This window comes from Pseudopipra pipra, chromosome 2 (genome assembly GCF_036250125.1).
Source record: "Pseudopipra pipra isolate bDixPip1 chromosome 2, bDixPip1.hap1, whole genome shotgun sequence".
NCBI lineage: Eukaryota > Metazoa > Chordata > Aves > Passeriformes > Pipridae > Pseudopipra > Pseudopipra pipra.
Genome location: NC_087550.1, coordinates 1,937,833 through 1,955,401, shown reverse-complemented (window position 1 = coordinate 1,955,401; position 17,569 = coordinate 1,937,833). Strand labels below are relative to the sequence as shown.

The 17,569-nt window shown below is 38.7% G+C and overlaps 1 protein-coding gene across 5 annotated transcripts in view; it reads right to left on the bottom strand.

The window, feature by feature from the left end:
* The window catches only part of ROBO2 (roundabout guidance receptor 2), a 1,041,091-nt gene that overhangs the window by 23,749 nt on the left and 999,773 nt on the right, over positions 1-17,569 (bottom strand). For 4 of the 5 annotated variants that reach the window (XM_064642976.1, XM_064642985.1, XM_064642994.1 and 1 more), the window contains 3 exons: positions 13,547-13,807; positions 10,045-10,259; positions 522-704 (listed from right to left, as the gene is read on the bottom strand). In XM_064642976.1, coding sequence (XP_064499046.1) covers positions 522-704; positions 10,045-10,259; positions 13,547-13,807 — 659 coding nt within the window. The remainder of the gene's footprint in view (positions 1-521; positions 705-10,044; positions 10,260-13,546; positions 13,808-17,569) is intronic. The other variant, XM_064643013.1, reaches the window with a different exon arrangement.

Genomic DNA, 17,569 nt, shown 5'->3' with positions numbered 1-17,569 from the left:
TAATAAAAGTTTTAAACAGTTTGCATTGTTAACAATAAAGCACACCAATTCACCCCATGCTTAGAAAAACTTCACAGAAAAATACACTTTTCCGAGAAGAAATGCAACAGAAGAGCAGGGATGGAGATAATAGTTTAAATATGATCTTCATCACTGGAAATGTGAATGATTGTGAGGAGATTTTTCAGAAAATAAGATCATCAAAACTGCAAGGCAGAATTAGTGATTTCTTCACTGAAATATTAAATGGAGCATTTGTCAGTAAATACACAGCGGAGTCAGTACAGAGGGAAACTGCGGCAGATCGAAGGTGCAGATTAAAAGCTTGTGCTATTCACTACTTCAAAAGACCAAAAATGAAACACAATGCAAAGTTTCATTGAAAATATACCGATAAAAATATCTCCATCCACCTTATTCCATGCACGTTAGACAAGTGTGAGACGCGGGGTCACTGAGAGAAGAGAAGAATAGGCAGAGACACCCTTCATGCAGAGAGCATCAACTTTGAGTCTACAAACCTGTTCTTGTCAGGCTGGTTCCATCCAGCCTAAAACCAGCTTTATCTGCTGCTGCAACCAGTGCTTGTGCAAAACTGCCGCTGGTAAAGATCGAGTCATCTGAGGAGCTACCTACACTAGATCTATGACTAGAAAAGTTACGGTCCTCATCAGACGCAGAACCCCATCCATTTACCATTGAACCTAAAAACAAATGTAGGGGTCTAGTGAGTTGTGCACATTTGATACCTTTTGATCATCTAAAGCTTAAAGACCCAATTAATATGTTCTTTCTCAACAGGAAACCCAAAATTCATTTGACAGAGCTTGGTACAAAAAAGAGCAATATTCAGCTAAAGCTTAAAGACCCACTTGTATGTCCTTTCCCAACATGAAACCCACAGTTTATCTGATGGAGTTTGATATAATAAAGCACCATCAAAGTTAAGAGGGGTCTCATTCACAGATTGCTCCATGCAGCTTTGATCCTGTAAACAAAATTATACATATTCTCTACAAATGTGAAAGCTCCATAATAAATTCTTTTGAAAGTTAATAGATCTTTCTTGGAATTGAAATGAATGTGATTTGTTTGTTGTTGTTGTTGTTGTTGTTGTTGTTTTACTCATTACAAACCAGTATCTAGTTTGATATTTGCAAAACCAAGTTTTAATTTTGGACAGCACATGTGTAAGTCTTGATAGATACGGCTAAAGTCAGACCTAGGCTTCAAGAGCTATCCTGAACAAGACTGGCTTTGTGTCATTTTGTCAATCAAAATTTTAAAATAAATGAGCAGTTTTAGTGGCCTGAAGAAAGATGATCTAAAGAAGTTCATTCTAGTGGACTAAAGTAACTTTTTTGAAAGGTTAGAAATAATTAAGATTCAGGAGCAGAGCAAATATATGCTCAAATTTAATACTGAGTCAGTCACCAAGCCAATGTTGGCCCCATGGAACCTTCTAACCTTCTAACCATCACTGCAGGAGACTAAAGTGATAACAACATCATAAAAATGCAGTCAGAAAACCAGACACCTGAAAAAGCATATGAAAGAAATATGGAAATCTTGACAAAACTAGAATGTTAAGAGCAAAATAGTGAAGGAAGGATTAATCTTATTTGCTCTTCATTCACATTTTCCAGGAATGAAGCAGCCATGATAATGAGTTACCAAGTCCAGCTGAAGTGCAGAGCTACCAGAACACTTTTGGGACCTGAGCTGCTGCAGGGCATTGGGTGGTGCTGTGTAGACACAGCATATTGTTCTGACATAGTACGGGCACCTATCTTGAAATACCTGAAATCTGCTTTTTAACAACAGTCACATGCATATGTTGAAAAAAAAAAAAAGCCTCCAAAAAAGCCCAGAGAACCCATGAGAATCTGCAGAGAACTGGTTATCAAAGACACGAAGACACGTGGGGAGGGAGAAATCATGGCCCTGATTTAAGTACTCAGTCAGCACAGTTGAACTTTGCAAATGTACATAAGATGTGTAGCAGAACAGTAGCCTTTTTCCAATCCATGTGCAAGAAAGTAGTATGGTATTTAAAACTGCTAAGTAGTAAATCAATAATGACCTGCTTGTTAGCATCAAACTGATAGGCTAATTAACTAATGGTGGTGTCAAATATGAAAAACATCCAGCAAAAACGAGTCATGAGTACAATACATGAATACTGGAATTCAGCACCATGCTGCACCACAAAGCCCAAGAACAATGGGTTATTTTGTGATGCTGCAGTGACCAAAGCTTTTAATGTCAGTGAAGTGGCAGACTATAATAACAAAAGCCCATGCACTCCTAAGATACAAGAAAAGAAACAGAAGAGGTCTGTGGAGGTCTGACAGGCAGAAAGTGTGTTAAGTGCAACAGAGAGTGACAGAGTTCGATTCTGCTTGCCAAGAGCACACATAAAATTGTTATTTTCCAAACAGACTCGACCTGATGCAGACAGATGTAAGGAGCCCAGATAGCAGCAAGGGAAGGCTAAAACTGAATTTCCTCCGAGAAGACAGTTTGTGAACTAAACCAATCAAAGTGCGATAGGATATCATAGAGAATGGGGAGTAAAGAGGCTTAGCAACAGTTACTGATGATGTATGAAAAGAGATACTACAGATAAAACACTTCATGAAGATGTAAGAAAATGAAATGCTATAGCTGAGGACATTTTCAAACAATCGCTTATCGACATGTTCTGCGAAATATGTAAGCACAAGCTGAGACATGAAAAATATAACTAGAGCTGCAGATGTCAAAGGACGATACTTGGATGCTAAAAATTTAACATGTGGCCCACTAGTTTCAGAGCCCATGGGTTTTGTGTGATATGTTCTACTCTCTATGTAGAGACATAAAAAAACATATACTGTACAGAATAGTTATTGGTTTTGGTATCATAGTCCATAAAACTATGGATATTTTAAAAGAACTTTTAATTTCTGCTTGCTCAGGTTGCTCTGTCCATTTGCTAACCCCTCAGCTGTTACACAACATACACTACACATTGCAATTGGGATGGGACACTTGCAGGGTATGTCTAGAAGGTTTTTTTTTATCTACTCTTTGAAGGACTGGATTGTCATTCAATCCAAAAAAAATAGGCCATGTTTTCAGTATGAAATATATTAAAAATCTGCAAAGCCCATCATGCTCTCTCCTAATGTGTGTGAATACAGCTATTGTTCTACACACTCATAGATATGCCACTTTTTCTAAAAATACCTAAATTTTAATTGCTGTTATCAGACTATAGGATCAGACTATAGGATCAGTATAGTTATCAGACTACAGTTTTGTAGGCTAACCCTATAAAAAAGTCCTGTTCCTCAACTCCTTCACATTCCCATGGACAGCAAGTATTATCAAGGCTGGGAATAGTGTGCTCTGCCCAGAGATCACTCCCCCTTGCCCTCTTCTCCAGCAGCTGTGCTAGGAGGGACCTGTCAGGCTGGAAGTCAGTTCTCGCAGGGATGTGAGTTTTACTGGGACATCATGACCTCACCTGGAGTTCTGCATCCAGTTCTGGCATCCCCAGCACAAGACAGATATGAAATCTGTGAGAGTGTGTCCAGAGAAGAGCCACCAAAATGATTAGAGTGCTGGAAAACTGCTCCTGTGAAGGCAGGCTGAGAGAGGTGGGGTTGTTCAGCCTGGAGAAGAGAAGGCTCTGGGGAGATCTCACTGCAGCCTTTCAATATATAAAGGGGGCTTATAGAAAAGACAGAGACTTTCTGATAAGGCCTATAGTGGCAGGACAAGAGGCAACGTTTTTAAACTGAGAGTAGATTTATATTGGATATTGAGAAAAAACGCTTCACTATGAGGGTGGTGAGGCACTGGAACAGGATGCCCAAAGAAGCTGTGGATGCCCCATTACTGGAGTGTTCAAGACCAGGTTGGATGGGGCTTGGAGTGACCTGGTCCAGAGGAAGGTGTCCCTGTCCATGGCAGAGGGGTTGGAACAAGATGACCTTTAAAGGTCCTTTCCAACCCAAACCATTTCTATGATTCTATATGAAACTTCTGGCTGCTGGAAGCAGAGGCAAAACTTTTTATAACTGCTGAAGTCAGCAAGATACCCTGAGACACACACACAGCACCCACAGCTGTGTGTGACCAGGGAGCTGAAGGCGAAATCTCTACATTACTTCTGCTGATTCCAGAGCTATTCAGTTTCCCTGCATAAACAATTTCTTTTCCACACCAAAACTCGCAGCAGTGAAACCCTTTTTGCTTTGACCTGTAGAGGTGTGGACAATGCCCAGAAGGTATGGGAGTGCTGGAGCCCAGCCTGGGCACCTCAGGCCACCACACAGCTGTGTTAACACAGCACACACGGTGACTACTCGTTTAAAGGCATCCCCTGGCCTCTTGTTTTCCAAATCAGATGCACATTTGTTTTTCTCTGAATAAAGGCAAAATAAGAGATGCTGACGTTCCTTTCAGATCAACTGTGCATTTTGAAATGGGATGAAACAGGCTTTTAGTGTCTCCTTTACATGCAGCTCACTATGTGTTTTCCGAGAGCACATTTGAGTTTTTACGCTTTCTGGCAACTGTAAATTTTACTCTTGCTGACAGCAGCAGTAAATGCTTTATGCAGAACAAAATCAGCCCTGTGAAAAGTTGAACTCTGTTTTCCTGCTCCATAAAATATCTCTTGGTGCTAATGCAAACAGAAAGCATCTTTGCTCTCAGGGAAAGGTGAGGGGAATAGAGGTGCTAGCTCCTAGTAGACTGCATTGCTACCCCTTTTAGTGGCATTTTGCTGGCAATAAAAATGCTATTTTTCTTTGTAAAGTGTGCTGTTGCTTTACTTAAAAATAAAAATATCTAATGCACTTGTGAAACAGAAGCTGCTCACAACAAAGCTAACACTTCTGAAAATTCCATTAGATACTTTTCTGTACCTACCAAACTCTATGTGCTTGCTTAAACTGAAGAGATGATGTCACTGGTACTTTCATGTGTGTGCATATGTGCTTTCCTACACAAGACCATCCAGCACAGAGTAATGTTGGGGCCCTGCTCCCCTGCAGGTTTGGGTTTTTTTTTGATGGAACAGGGATGGACTCCTTAAGTTTGTGAAGAATGGGTGATACCCCTGGAGACTGATGCTACTTCAGCTGAAATCAGTTACAGATTTCTTTTAGCCTTTCTACAAGAGAAAGACATTATCCTCTCTTGGATATGTCTGACCACTGCCATGATTACAAAGAAGTGCCCAGTGATTTTGGTGAAAGTGATGGAATAGAAGGTGAAACAGTCATTGTACCACCAAAATAAGAATCAAAAATGGAAGGGTCTAAATGCAGACTATAATTATGACCACACTGCAAAAACTAGAACTTTTCTCACACTTTACATCATACTTCACCATAAATGCCTGAATATTTAAATGTATACGCCTGGAATAAACCCCTAAGTTTTAAATTTTTTATTTTGAGGCAGGAAACAGTAAACAAAAGGAGGTAAAAATCATGCATACGTATTTGGCACTTCACAGGTCCAACCATACTTAATGCCCTTCATAAACACCTAATGAAAAATGAATTTATGTCACTTAGCCAAATTTATTTCTGTTTGCATTCCATCTTTTGAGATTTTTTTGGTTTCCATATTGCTGAAAGGCACAAAAAAATTCTCAAATTTATTCAAGCTGTTAGAAAAGAAATGCACACAGAACATTAAGTAGTTGCTCAAATGTTGCTGAGCAGTAAAATACTATGATAAAGTGGCATCTTGCTGTGTCTCTATTACTTCTTCAGCACTAAAATTAATTTATGATCAGTCATCAATTCATTTACATGTCATTTTATGCTAAATCTATCGTTGCTGATGAATGCATATCCCTAGATCCATTAAGCTAGAGTAAAGTCTGTGCTTTATAATATGACCCTGCTAATTGTTGCATTACCATTTTTATGAGATACAAAAAGTAGCAGTTTCCTATTTTCTGAGCACGTATTTAATCCATGAAACACATTCTACCTATTAAATGCAATCTGTCTTAACTGCTTATAAAATAGAATTTTTTGCAATAGGTATCCCTAAGCAAATCAATATAAATATTGAGCTCTGCCATGGCTAATATGGCTCATGAAAATGATATTGTGCAATTTTCAAGAATTATTCCATTTGTTCTCAGACACAATGAATGAAAAACTTTTTCCACGCAGACAGTGATCAGTGATTCTTTTAACCAAGACCTAAACATGTCAAATAAGGGATATTCTTCCTTGCTGAGCCATACAGCCTACAGAGATTTTTATAATTTCAGATCTATACAATTCTATTGAAAAAAAAATTGTTATCCATTTGCTGTGGCACTGTTTACAAGAATATCTCTCTGTTTATGTCACTTTGCACCAGTTAGGTAAAAGAGGGCTTGTTCTAATTTCCATGCTAGTTGATGGCTGTATCTCTCCCCCTCAGTTAAAATGCACCAGGACTGAAGATACAACAGCTTGCACTACCAGCTTCACTGGTGGTGCTGTGGGAGGAGAAAATAAGGAGAGGGGAAAGGAAACCCCCAAACCATAATACTTAAATCTGAAAAAACTAGCCTTGTTCTTAGTGATTTCAGTGAGAGGTAAATTAATTTCTTATATGAATTAATTGCATGCAATTAATTAAATCTAATAAAGTAGAATAATATAACAGACTCTTTGTGATCATTCATGCCATAACTCTGCACAGCAATTCATTATTAAGGCAAACATTAAACATAAGCAAAAGAAAATACATATTTCATTGTGTCTCCGAAAGCAAAAAAATAACCCTAAATAATCGTGAATTAACAGTCAAGTGAGCAAAAGTTTTACCACTGCTTTCCAGTTCTTTCTTTTTATTTCTTTCTTTTTTTTTTTTTTTTTTTTTAAAGCAGAATCAGTGACTAAGTATCCTAACAAACTGGAAATGGAGAAAAACTTCGGCTTTAATTTCATATTCCATCCCACGAACATTCAAATGCAAACCTCCCTCCCTGAGTTCTCCTTGCCATATCTGGAGAATGTTAAGATACAGTCACTGTGCACTCCTCCTGTCTTTGCACTTTATTATACACGTCAACATTATGTCTCTGCCACCTGCGAAGAGAAAAGCTTAATAGCGCAGATTAAATCCTTGTCTGAATCTTCAGCTGGCTGTAACTAAAACTCGAGGGCCTGGAAGACAACTTGACTTTTAAACAGTTTAAAGCAGCAACACTGTGGTGTCAGAGGAATTTAGTAGTTTGTGCTTTGGCTCACGCAGTGCCAGGGTTTCCCCTCAGAGAATCCCACATTTTGGCACTTCAGTGAAATCCTGGGTCTCAGCTCAGCCAGGAAGAACAAAGCACCATTTCAATCCAAGAGCATGCTAACAGTACAGGGTGAGGAAACTTGCCCTGCTCCCTGCACAGCAACTCTATTTGAGGGAAGTCTGGACCAAGGGATGTCAGTATAGATTTCTCACAAACACCGAACTCACAAGGCACTTCAAAATGAACAGAAATATTGCTGCATCTGGGTCAGATATTCTCATTTGTCTCCATTTTCAAATATAATGTTTAGAGAAGTGAAAACATGGTCTAAAAATCCCTAGGAAAATGCTGGTTTAAGTCACCAAAGGCTCTGTGAAAAGAAGTAGCTTATATATTCTCAGTGCAATGAAACAATTTAGTTGTTCTACAGTATTTTAAAAGCAATCAAATTGAAAAATGAGAAGCAGCTTGGAAACAATGAAAGCAATTTGCTATACCCTCATTAACAAGAGTAAATGCAGCCTGGAAGAGTTAACAGAAACAGATAAACAAAAATTAAGATTCTCTTTTGGAAAAAAAAAAATCCCAAGTATAATAAGCAGCTTCCTTCCACCCCTAAAAAAACCCCAAGCCCAAAACAAACCATCCTAAAATCAAGGTTTTACCCATGTAGTAAATGAGGAAAACAGAAGCAGTTTTGTTATTTGTATATTTTGCCATTTTACAGATCATTTAGACTAACACTCTGAGTGTATCTTTTGTAAGGCTGTAGTTCCCTAATTGTTTGAAGTCAATCTAAGCATTGGCTATATGCTAAAGGGGCAATCTATCATCCTGCTTCCCTTCCAGCTGCACATTCCCTTCCTGCAGTGCCAGCACACACCTTGCCATGCGGTGAACCAGATCAAGGAACAGATCCAGCTAGTAATTAAACAACCAAAAGAAAAAGCAAAAGGAAACCTTTAATTTTCACCTGGATGAGGCCACATCAAGATAGTGGTGGTGATGAGTGGGAGTGCATTAAATCACCTTAAGTACACTCCCAGTCTACATAATCAGGTTCTGCCCAATTTCTTCTAAAATAACACAGCAGGAAGTTTTTAACATTTCAATTACACTTTTAACACTCCAATAATACAACAAGATTTATAAATATTATAAGAAACTTGAATGTTATTCATAAAAGGTTAAATTGTAATAAACACAAAAGTCTACAACTTGGAGCAGGAACACAGCTATTCCTTATTTGCTCTAGGTATGGTGGTCCAAAATATCAGGTGAAAATGCAAATGTGAAATAATTTTCTGATTTACAGATACATAAACATTGGCATATTAATATATGCCAAATGAAAAAGATATACAAATCCAATTTTTTTTATTTATTGCTGTATTACCACTGCAAAACTCCTACTGCATTCCTAATGGAAAGACTTCTAAGCCATTAGTGAAATATGCAAAAATATGCAGAATTATAGCCCGAAGGAGATTATGCTGGAAATTCAAGCAAAGTGACTTAACATACTCATGCACTAATAAGTTAACCTTCTCAATTCGGGGATTTAAACTTTAACTCTGTGGCCTTCAGTTGAATCTGGGTTTCAAATCACAGCAGCAGAGATACAATTCTTAAATCTTAATTAGATTGGTAAGCAGTCTGGCCCAAGGGTGAAGGAAAACCTGGAAAGTGAGATTAAACTACACACTATTTCATTCAGCAAGGGAAAAGGAAGAAAATTTATTGGTATTGATGCTCCATCACTGTCATATTTGCCCAGTGTTTTCAGAATAGCAATCTTCGGAATTTCAAAGGTCCAGAACAATGAGATGGAATTCAGTGGCACTATGGTAGTAAGTTGTACTGAACACGTCTCCCTTAAGGTACAATAACAATCAGTATTTGCCTGCTGAGATCAAAGACTGAAGCAGCACCCACTAGCTTTCATGAGCTGTGGACACCGGGACATTTGGGACATTTGGGTCTTTAGTACCCCTGCACCTTATGAACACATTATATCATATAGAGGCCCAAGTTCAACATGAAGGGAAATACACTGATGCTTAAGAAAAGGACATTATGTGTTTTAAAACCAAATGTCTTTCACAGCCATTTTATTCATTCAGATCCTGTGCATTAGTTTAGCAGGGCTTTCTGGATCCCCTTTGATGATGATGGAGCTTTCCAAGGCATGCAAAGGGCAAGAAGCAGTGAGGGAGGGAGGGTCAGAATAATTAAATAGCTTTCCTGAAACGGAACAATTACTAAATTCAGCAATACAAAGTAGGTTTAAAATACACATTTTCCTACATAAATGTTACATTTAGTCTAGAAATAAACATTGTGGTGATCTAACTACACTTACTCTGAAGGCTTTAACTTCCTTATGTTCATCTAGGAAAGCATTTTCCCAGCAAAATATCTGAAAGTGCTTTAAGATAACATTTTTATGCTGCTTCTGATTTATGAAATATATATTCCTAAGCTGAGGTCTCCCCCCTCCTTTTTATGTAACTGCCTTGCTTCTCTAGTAGAATGAACTTTTCATGAAAGCTAGGATATAATTGAGTTTTCTTTCAAGTCTTTAAAGCTTTTTAAAATTCATGAATTTTCTTATCATTTTGCAGCAAAGCAAAGTATTCCCAAATCCTTCTTTAACTTTAGTGTTTAGTATTAACACATTTTAAACGTTACAGAAATAGAGTAGAATCAATTTTCACTTAGAAAGTATTGGACCGATGATGTATTTTGCTGTTAGGAACAAGTTGGTGTCACTGTTAACTGTGTTTGGTTACCTGTCACAGAGCTGTCTAGATTGTCCATACTGGAGCCTGGAGTATGTTCTAGACCTCTTAGTGGCCTACTGATTTCTACAGTTTCTTCTTCAATATCATCTTCATCATCATCCTCATCTGGAACATCTGTTTCCAAATCTGAAATAAGGTTTCCAGATACGTATCCTAGGGGCGGAACGGGAGCCTGAGGAGGTTGTGTATTGCTTTGGATGTGCCTACACAAATAAAAAGGAAAAGTTATCAGAATGGATGAGACTTTGTACCCCACGGCCAACAAAATACACGCTTTTCGACAGATCCTGAAGTGGATTTACAAAACGTGATTGTTAGGTTAAACTCAAGAAAAGGCAGTTCAGTTATTCCCCATGGCTTCTAATACCAGAGTACCTGCACACTTTCCAGTCTTAAATATACTTCTCCTCCTCTAGGATGGGGAAGGTCAAGACTGTCCTTTTACAGATGAAGAGCGATATACACAGAGGCTGCATAAATCAGGTAGGAAACCCACGGAAAAGCACAATTCTGAATCCCAGCCTAGCATTTAAGTGTCTCACCCAATATTCCACCTTGCAAATCACACATTGAACCAAACCTAAATTTCACTCCTTTCGCTCAAACAGACACAGTGCCCTGAAGCAGAAGTCACCCTAAGGAGGAGGAAATGGCCAGCAGGACAGGAGAAATTTTCAAGCCCAGTGAACACATTATCAGTGAGGCCTTTTCATTTTGCTTTATTCCAAGTAGTTTAATTGATTTAATTGCAGCAGTATTAGGGCATGCATGTGTGAAATTACTGTATGCAGCAGTCACAAATAAAAAAAAAGAAAAACAAAAATTAAAAAAAACCACCCACAGGATAGCTAAATGGCCAAGGGCAAGCATGGGATTTGGAGTCTCATTTGCCTGGTCTCTGAGAGGATACAGAGGAAAACAACACCATCAGCTTTCAAAGCAGCATTCCCCACACCACAACAAGTACACCACAAGCACACCACAAGCTGTGCCAGGGGACCCAGGCATGACTGGCCTTGGCATAAGAGCATGCACCACGCTTAAAATTGCTAACTTAGGCACGTAGGAATCCTTGGGTGAGTGTACATGAGGTGCCATGGCCTGATTCAAATCGGCAGCACTCTGGATGGGACCCAGAATTCTGCTGCTCTCTTGCTTGGACATCAGTATAACAGAAAAAATTACAGCTGTCCTGTGTTTGGTTCTGTGCTCTACTACATTTTCAATGAAAACTTTGTGCTGTATTATTGCCTACACTCAATGAGTACAGTAATTCTCTTTATTCATTGAGCTTTCCCCCTGCCCCCCATAATGCAAATCTATCAGGTATGAGAACGTCACAGTAAATCTTATGTACCACTGGAATCAATCTCCACCGCTCTGTAGGTTTTAACTTATAGTTTATTCTGAACCCTATTTGCAGAGCAAATGCTTCCTTTTGGATATACAACCCCTTTCTGATTAGCAGTTCTTGAATACGTTTCTTCCTGGACACCAGGTTCTCAGCTATGCAGTGTTCAAAACACTGTGCTAAAGGGCACTACCATCTAACTAACCCTCAATAAACAGTGTGATTAGCTCCCAATCAAGCAAAATGCTTAAGTATATGCTTAATGTTAAGCTTGTGATAGAACAATTGAAGTCAATTTCTCATGTACTTGTAGTTAAGCATATACTTAAGTGATTTGCTGGATCAAGGCCATAATGATTATGTACTTTTCCAGTAATCTCTAATGTGCTCTTTCTTAAATTCCTAGTTGTCTGTTCTCTATATTTCTCTGCTGTTACTCCCACAGTAACCTACTTGACAGGTCTCATCTTTCTGCTTTGCCTTCCCCTCTCTCTACACTGGACAGGTTAACTTTGCAAAAAGAAAACTAAGAAATCTCCCTTCCCAGTTAAAGCAATGGAGGACTTTCTGCTGACTTTGAGCAGCACGACACATATCCAGCCAAACAATACAAAAGCATTCAACAATTCCATTGCACAAAAATCACTTGTATTTGCAACCCTCAATATTTACTCCAATACCTATAAGGTCTCAGTATGAAAAAAAGTTATCTCCTCGATTTTTTTTTTTCCCCTATAGTTTCAGGCTCAATTACTGTGACCTTACCCAAGAGCAACATTAAAATCTGTATATTCCTAAGCGCATTATGAAAGTTCCCAATCAATTTTCATTTCTCCAAAGAGGGAGCAAGACCTTTCCTGTCAGCTGCAAGAGGCTTTGCTGCACTGTCCTACTCCATTAGCAGTGCCTGGACTGGAACCCGAGGTTTGTAGGGCGTAGAAAGGGTAACAGCTGCAAAATGCAGCAGCGAGTCACTGTGCTGGCAGGGTGTGCATCTGTGTGCTGGCTCAGAAGTCAGCTACCTTCAGTAGGCCAGGTCTAGCTGCTGCCTGGGATTTGGGCCTGTCCCACAGGCAGGCCGGGGTCCGTGCTTGGCAGCGTGGCACTGCAGCGGGACCAAAGTACCCTGTTGATTGAGTGCAGATTGCAGACAAGCCTCGAGGCTTCCACGGTGTCCAGGGAAAACAGCTGGCTTTGATTTGGCACCGCCTGCCTACCTGCCTGATCTATTTATGGCAGCTCAAGCTGAATAACTTTGTGGCTTTATTTACCAGCGAAGAAAGGCTGCTCCTCTGCTGGCAGTGTGCCATTCAGTAGCACATTCTAGCTCTGCTCCTCTCCTCTGAGATTCACGGGCTTTGTCTGAGCAGAAAAGTTGTAAAAGGACAACTGCTGCTTAGGGAACATCCAGGAAGCAACTGACCTTCACCGTATCCCCAGCCTGGTGCACTTGACAAGTTCTTTTTTCAGTCCCTGAAGAGATTGCTTCTGTTTGTTTTGCAGGGGAAATGTTACTGTGGTATTTGCTTGCTCTTCCTTTAAATAGGCATAAAGCACTCTAAAACACTAGATCCATTTTGTAAATACAAACAACTTTCTTCCCACTGTTTCTGGGTTTGTCCTATGAATAGGAAATTCTCATGGTATTTCAAACTACAGTCAGAGATGCAAATGCTTCATTCTCATGTGACACCGTGTAAAAGCTGCTGTAGTGCTATTTCAAGTGACTATCATTATTTTCAATGATTTTCAGGAATTTAGAATCTCATTATTTTTGAAAATCCCAGAAAATTCATATCTTTTGCTAGCCTGAAAAGAGAGTACTCTTGAATGTATAAAAGCTGTCAGTAGGTGGGTGTTAACTACTTGAGCATATGTAAAATTTCAGAGGAACATTGTTTTTACATGCTTTTAGACAAGATTTAACTTATTACCAAGCATTATGATTTAAAATTCACCTACTAATGTTTAAGGCCTTCACACTCTAGACATAGTTTTACTATTTCTTCTTCCATTTTACTTCTTTGGAAATATTACTGAAATGTTGTTAAACATGATCAATACGTCATAGAAGAATAAATTATGATGATGATGATGCTTTCATTTCCCAGATCATGAGTGCCCCCTTCAAACACTTACCATGTCTGCTTTGCTATATCAAACTGGTAAGCTCTTGTTAATTCATCAAGGTGAGCTTGAAGCATTGGCTGCATCTCCTCTCGTGGGGAAGGCGTGAGGGTTGCAGTCGACTGTTGCCCAAAGGAGATGGCAGGTGATGAAGCTACTCCTCGGACAGGAGGTGTGGGAACACGATCATCATCTTCTTCAAGCTCATCCTCCATGCCCTGATGCAGGTAGGTCTGAACTGGCAAAGGCGGACACCAACCATCACTGTCGTATCTAAAATGAAAACCAAATAAATTTATCAAAACTCATCTCTGCCACACAGTAGAGGGTGTAAAGGGCAGGTGGGATTTCTGCTATAGCTGTAACTCTCACATGCAGTGGAACTCCTTAACATTTAATGAAAATAGGGTCATAATTGCTCCTTACCGAGTCAGTTTAATTTTTCCCACAACAGCAAAGCAGCTCGAACAAGAAGTGCAACAAAAAAATTACTGACCCGTTATCACATTTGTTAATGGTGATTAGATAATGTTACACCACAATCAACAACAGCAATGAACTAACTCGCTTCCAGGATCATTAATCTAGGAGAGTGCATGAAGATTGACCTAGACACGAAAATAGCAGCATTCTTAAAAGGTAGAGCAAGCCTTACATAGTTGCACTTATGCACTTATTTACTTCCATCCTCCCCCTTCGTGGATAAATTTACTCTTTGTTTCTATTTTGAAGCTACACACTTTGCTCAAAAATGCTGGTCTTCCCACACTGCAAATATGTATCTCCTGTGATGTGTAATACATTCATGTCACAGCAGCAGTGACCTTATGCATATGCTGTGTCACAGCACCAGCTGATAAGGTACATCTGCCAGCACCCCACCTCCTAACCAATCTGTACTGGGACTCACCTAGACACTGCTGAATTCCTGAACACTTTCAACACATCTGCCTGAAGTATGTTAAAAGATAAACAACTACCAGTATTCTTGGACACCAAATTCTTCTCTTTTCATATATAAGAGGTGTTCTCATAGGTGTTTGTGGTTCAATTTTTGCCTTATACCAAAGCTGTAAGGGGTGATGCTACATCTGATCAGGGCTAGAAACAGAAGCTTTATATTTAGTTATCACTTTTTATGTAAGCTTCACCAGCAAGTCAATCCTTTTCAGTCTCTCTACTCATCACAGGACCTTTCAATTCAGTGTTGTATTACAGTATCATCTTGGGATCCTGTCCCTTGGAGACAGTGGCATCACTCAAGGTGTACAGGCCTTAGTGACTGTGGTCATTCCCTGTGTATTATCTCCCCAGAGTAATTCCCTAATCTGAACACAACTTCAGTTGTGCACAGCTCTGCTGACGATCACACCACTCAAATCTCAACTGTCTACTTTTCCCATCTTCAGAACACCCAGTCAGTCAGCAGGTCCCTTGAGCATTGGCACACATTTCTTCTTAACTCTCAGTGTATTCACTCAGGATAGACAGCTTTTTTTTTTTCTACAGGCAACCAGACAACCAAAAGCTCTCACAGCTCCTTCACTGTCAAACCATCTCACTCTCTAAAGGCCATTTTACAAGCATCATCTACTAAGTCACTTTATCTTCTTTCCACCTTCAAGGACTGCTGACAAGGTCCTTTTTTTCTGCAATGCAGGCAGGCAATGTGTTGTGCTACACAGTTAATTTCTCAAACCAGTTTAAGAATGCTCCTTTAAGGCTTCTGATTCAGAAGGAAGCAACTACCAATTTCCCCGAGAAAAATTAATTACTGTCAATTTTCTCAAGTGTGAAGCCAGGTTATAAAAATGCTGGGAACACTGAGATGGAGAAGTTGCAAAACCTGTATTATGAACAAACATTTACTTTAAGCAAAACTCATAGATTTCTAAAATTAACTAGACTATCATTTCCTTATTCAGACTCTTTTTAAAAGCACAAATTCTGGATAGCTAAAACAACTTGATCTAATCATCCAAAAGTCTGTGGAAGACATACTTGGTAATTAACACTGATATTACTTTAAATCTATATGTAGATATAACAATATATAGATACACAAATACACATATGTGTACAGAGGTGAAAATAAAGGCTGAATCTCAACCCTTGGCATTTAGGAGCTTTTCACTGTTTGATCATTACCATTTTCATAATACAAAGATTTAAGAAAATGTTAGATGATACATATTCATCCTTAGCAGACAATTAAGATATGGCCAGCTGTAATTTCTCCTCCCTAACAATACTCACTTGTGACATTTGCACTCAAGGCTGAAGGGACCATCCTAACTCATGCTGCTAAAAATGCAACAACTCTTTCACTTACTTTTGCTCTCTCAACCTCATGCTTAGGTATAATGTCTTCTACTTTAAAAGGGACAGGGCAAAAAGGTCCTCCCTGGTGACTTCTCAGTGATGAAAAAATGAGCTTTGGAAGTGCTCGCTTTTTGACCCTTCTTGCTTCAAATCCCCAAATGTTCAGCTTGATAGTAAAAAGATTTCTCACTAAAAAGATTTCTTAGTGAAAAGATTCTGCACAACTACCGTACCTTTACCTAAATTTTGTTTGAAATGGAAAGCAGCCTAAGCCTAAAGTTTGGGACATTGAGATTCAAGATTTCAGGTACAAGAACCCTTGCCTTCATATTGTAAGATGTCCAAAAAAGCCACAGGTTTTAACCTGCATTTAGAGAAGGGGGGAAAAAAAAAGAAGCCTGCAAGAGAGAGCTAGTAAACTTAGGAGACTACATAGCAACTACACCTCACATAAATGATTTAGTTACAGAAACTTCCAGTACCAAAAGAGTATTGGTCATATCCATGTTCTTTTTGGTTTTCTGAGTAAATCCAATGTGGTGAAGATGTAACTTTTTTCAAGTACACTTATTAAAATCCAAGCACCTTAACTACATGAGAGATCTCTGACTGTAATTTCATTAATTAAGCCTCTATTAAGTTCTGGTTAAAAAACATGACTCTCTATATTTCTAATAGTTTTTATTGTATTCTCAGCACTTTCATCCTATAACAATCTTTTGCTATTAAAAAACTTGATTCGTTACACTGATAGATTTTTTTTTTCTTCAAGATAAAAAATAAAGGTGATGGATAATGGGTACATTCCATAACAGCTCTGTTTCATTACACACACAGTTGCAATAAAGGATGTTTCCCTCCCTAGACCTCACCAGAAAAGATTTTTTGATGTGAAAGGTATTATTTTCTTAACTTTTTCCAAAGACAGAAAATAAGTATCAAATATATTGACACCCAGCAGCTAATATTCCATTTTAAGGTGCAATGAATAGCAAGAAATAGAAATAGTCAAGTAAAAATATGCAGGCTGCTTTTACTGAGGTTGGCTCGAGAACATGCACAGTATTAGTGAAAAATCGAAATAGATGATAATGACTAAATAATGAGCATTTTCTTACTGTCAAGTTTAGATAAAACCAAGCAAAAGCATCTACTCTGCGTCTAATTAGTTATAAAATTAAAACACATTGAACTTGTCACAGATAGAGTACATCAAAACAAACCAAGACAAACAAAACAGTTTAAAAAATGTGTTGTTGTTCTGGGGTTTTTTTACCCACTATATCCACCTTAAAGGCAACATAAAGGACCACAGTCTATGATTCATTCCATTTTAGCATGTTAAAAACCACAGAAACAGGATCAACCCCTGAATACAGAACGACCATTAGTATTGGATACATCCTGAGAAAGTATGGGCATTGTAGATCTGTTCTTCAACAAAGGTGGCTGCAAATTACAGCTCCAGACTGATACTGAAAGTCTAATCTTCAAATTTTCTGTGTGTTTGGTAAAATGCATATTACGAGGTCAAGCTACAACCACTGTTAACGAGGCACTACAAAACCCAGAGAAGAGTAATTCAGAAGATAATCAGAAGAAAAACTAAGTCTGAATTGTTGTGAATGTGGAAGGCTGGTGATTACCTTATCCTTAAATAACCAATGTTGTCTTGGTGACCAACATCATTCCTTCCAGCTAAATTACAGATAC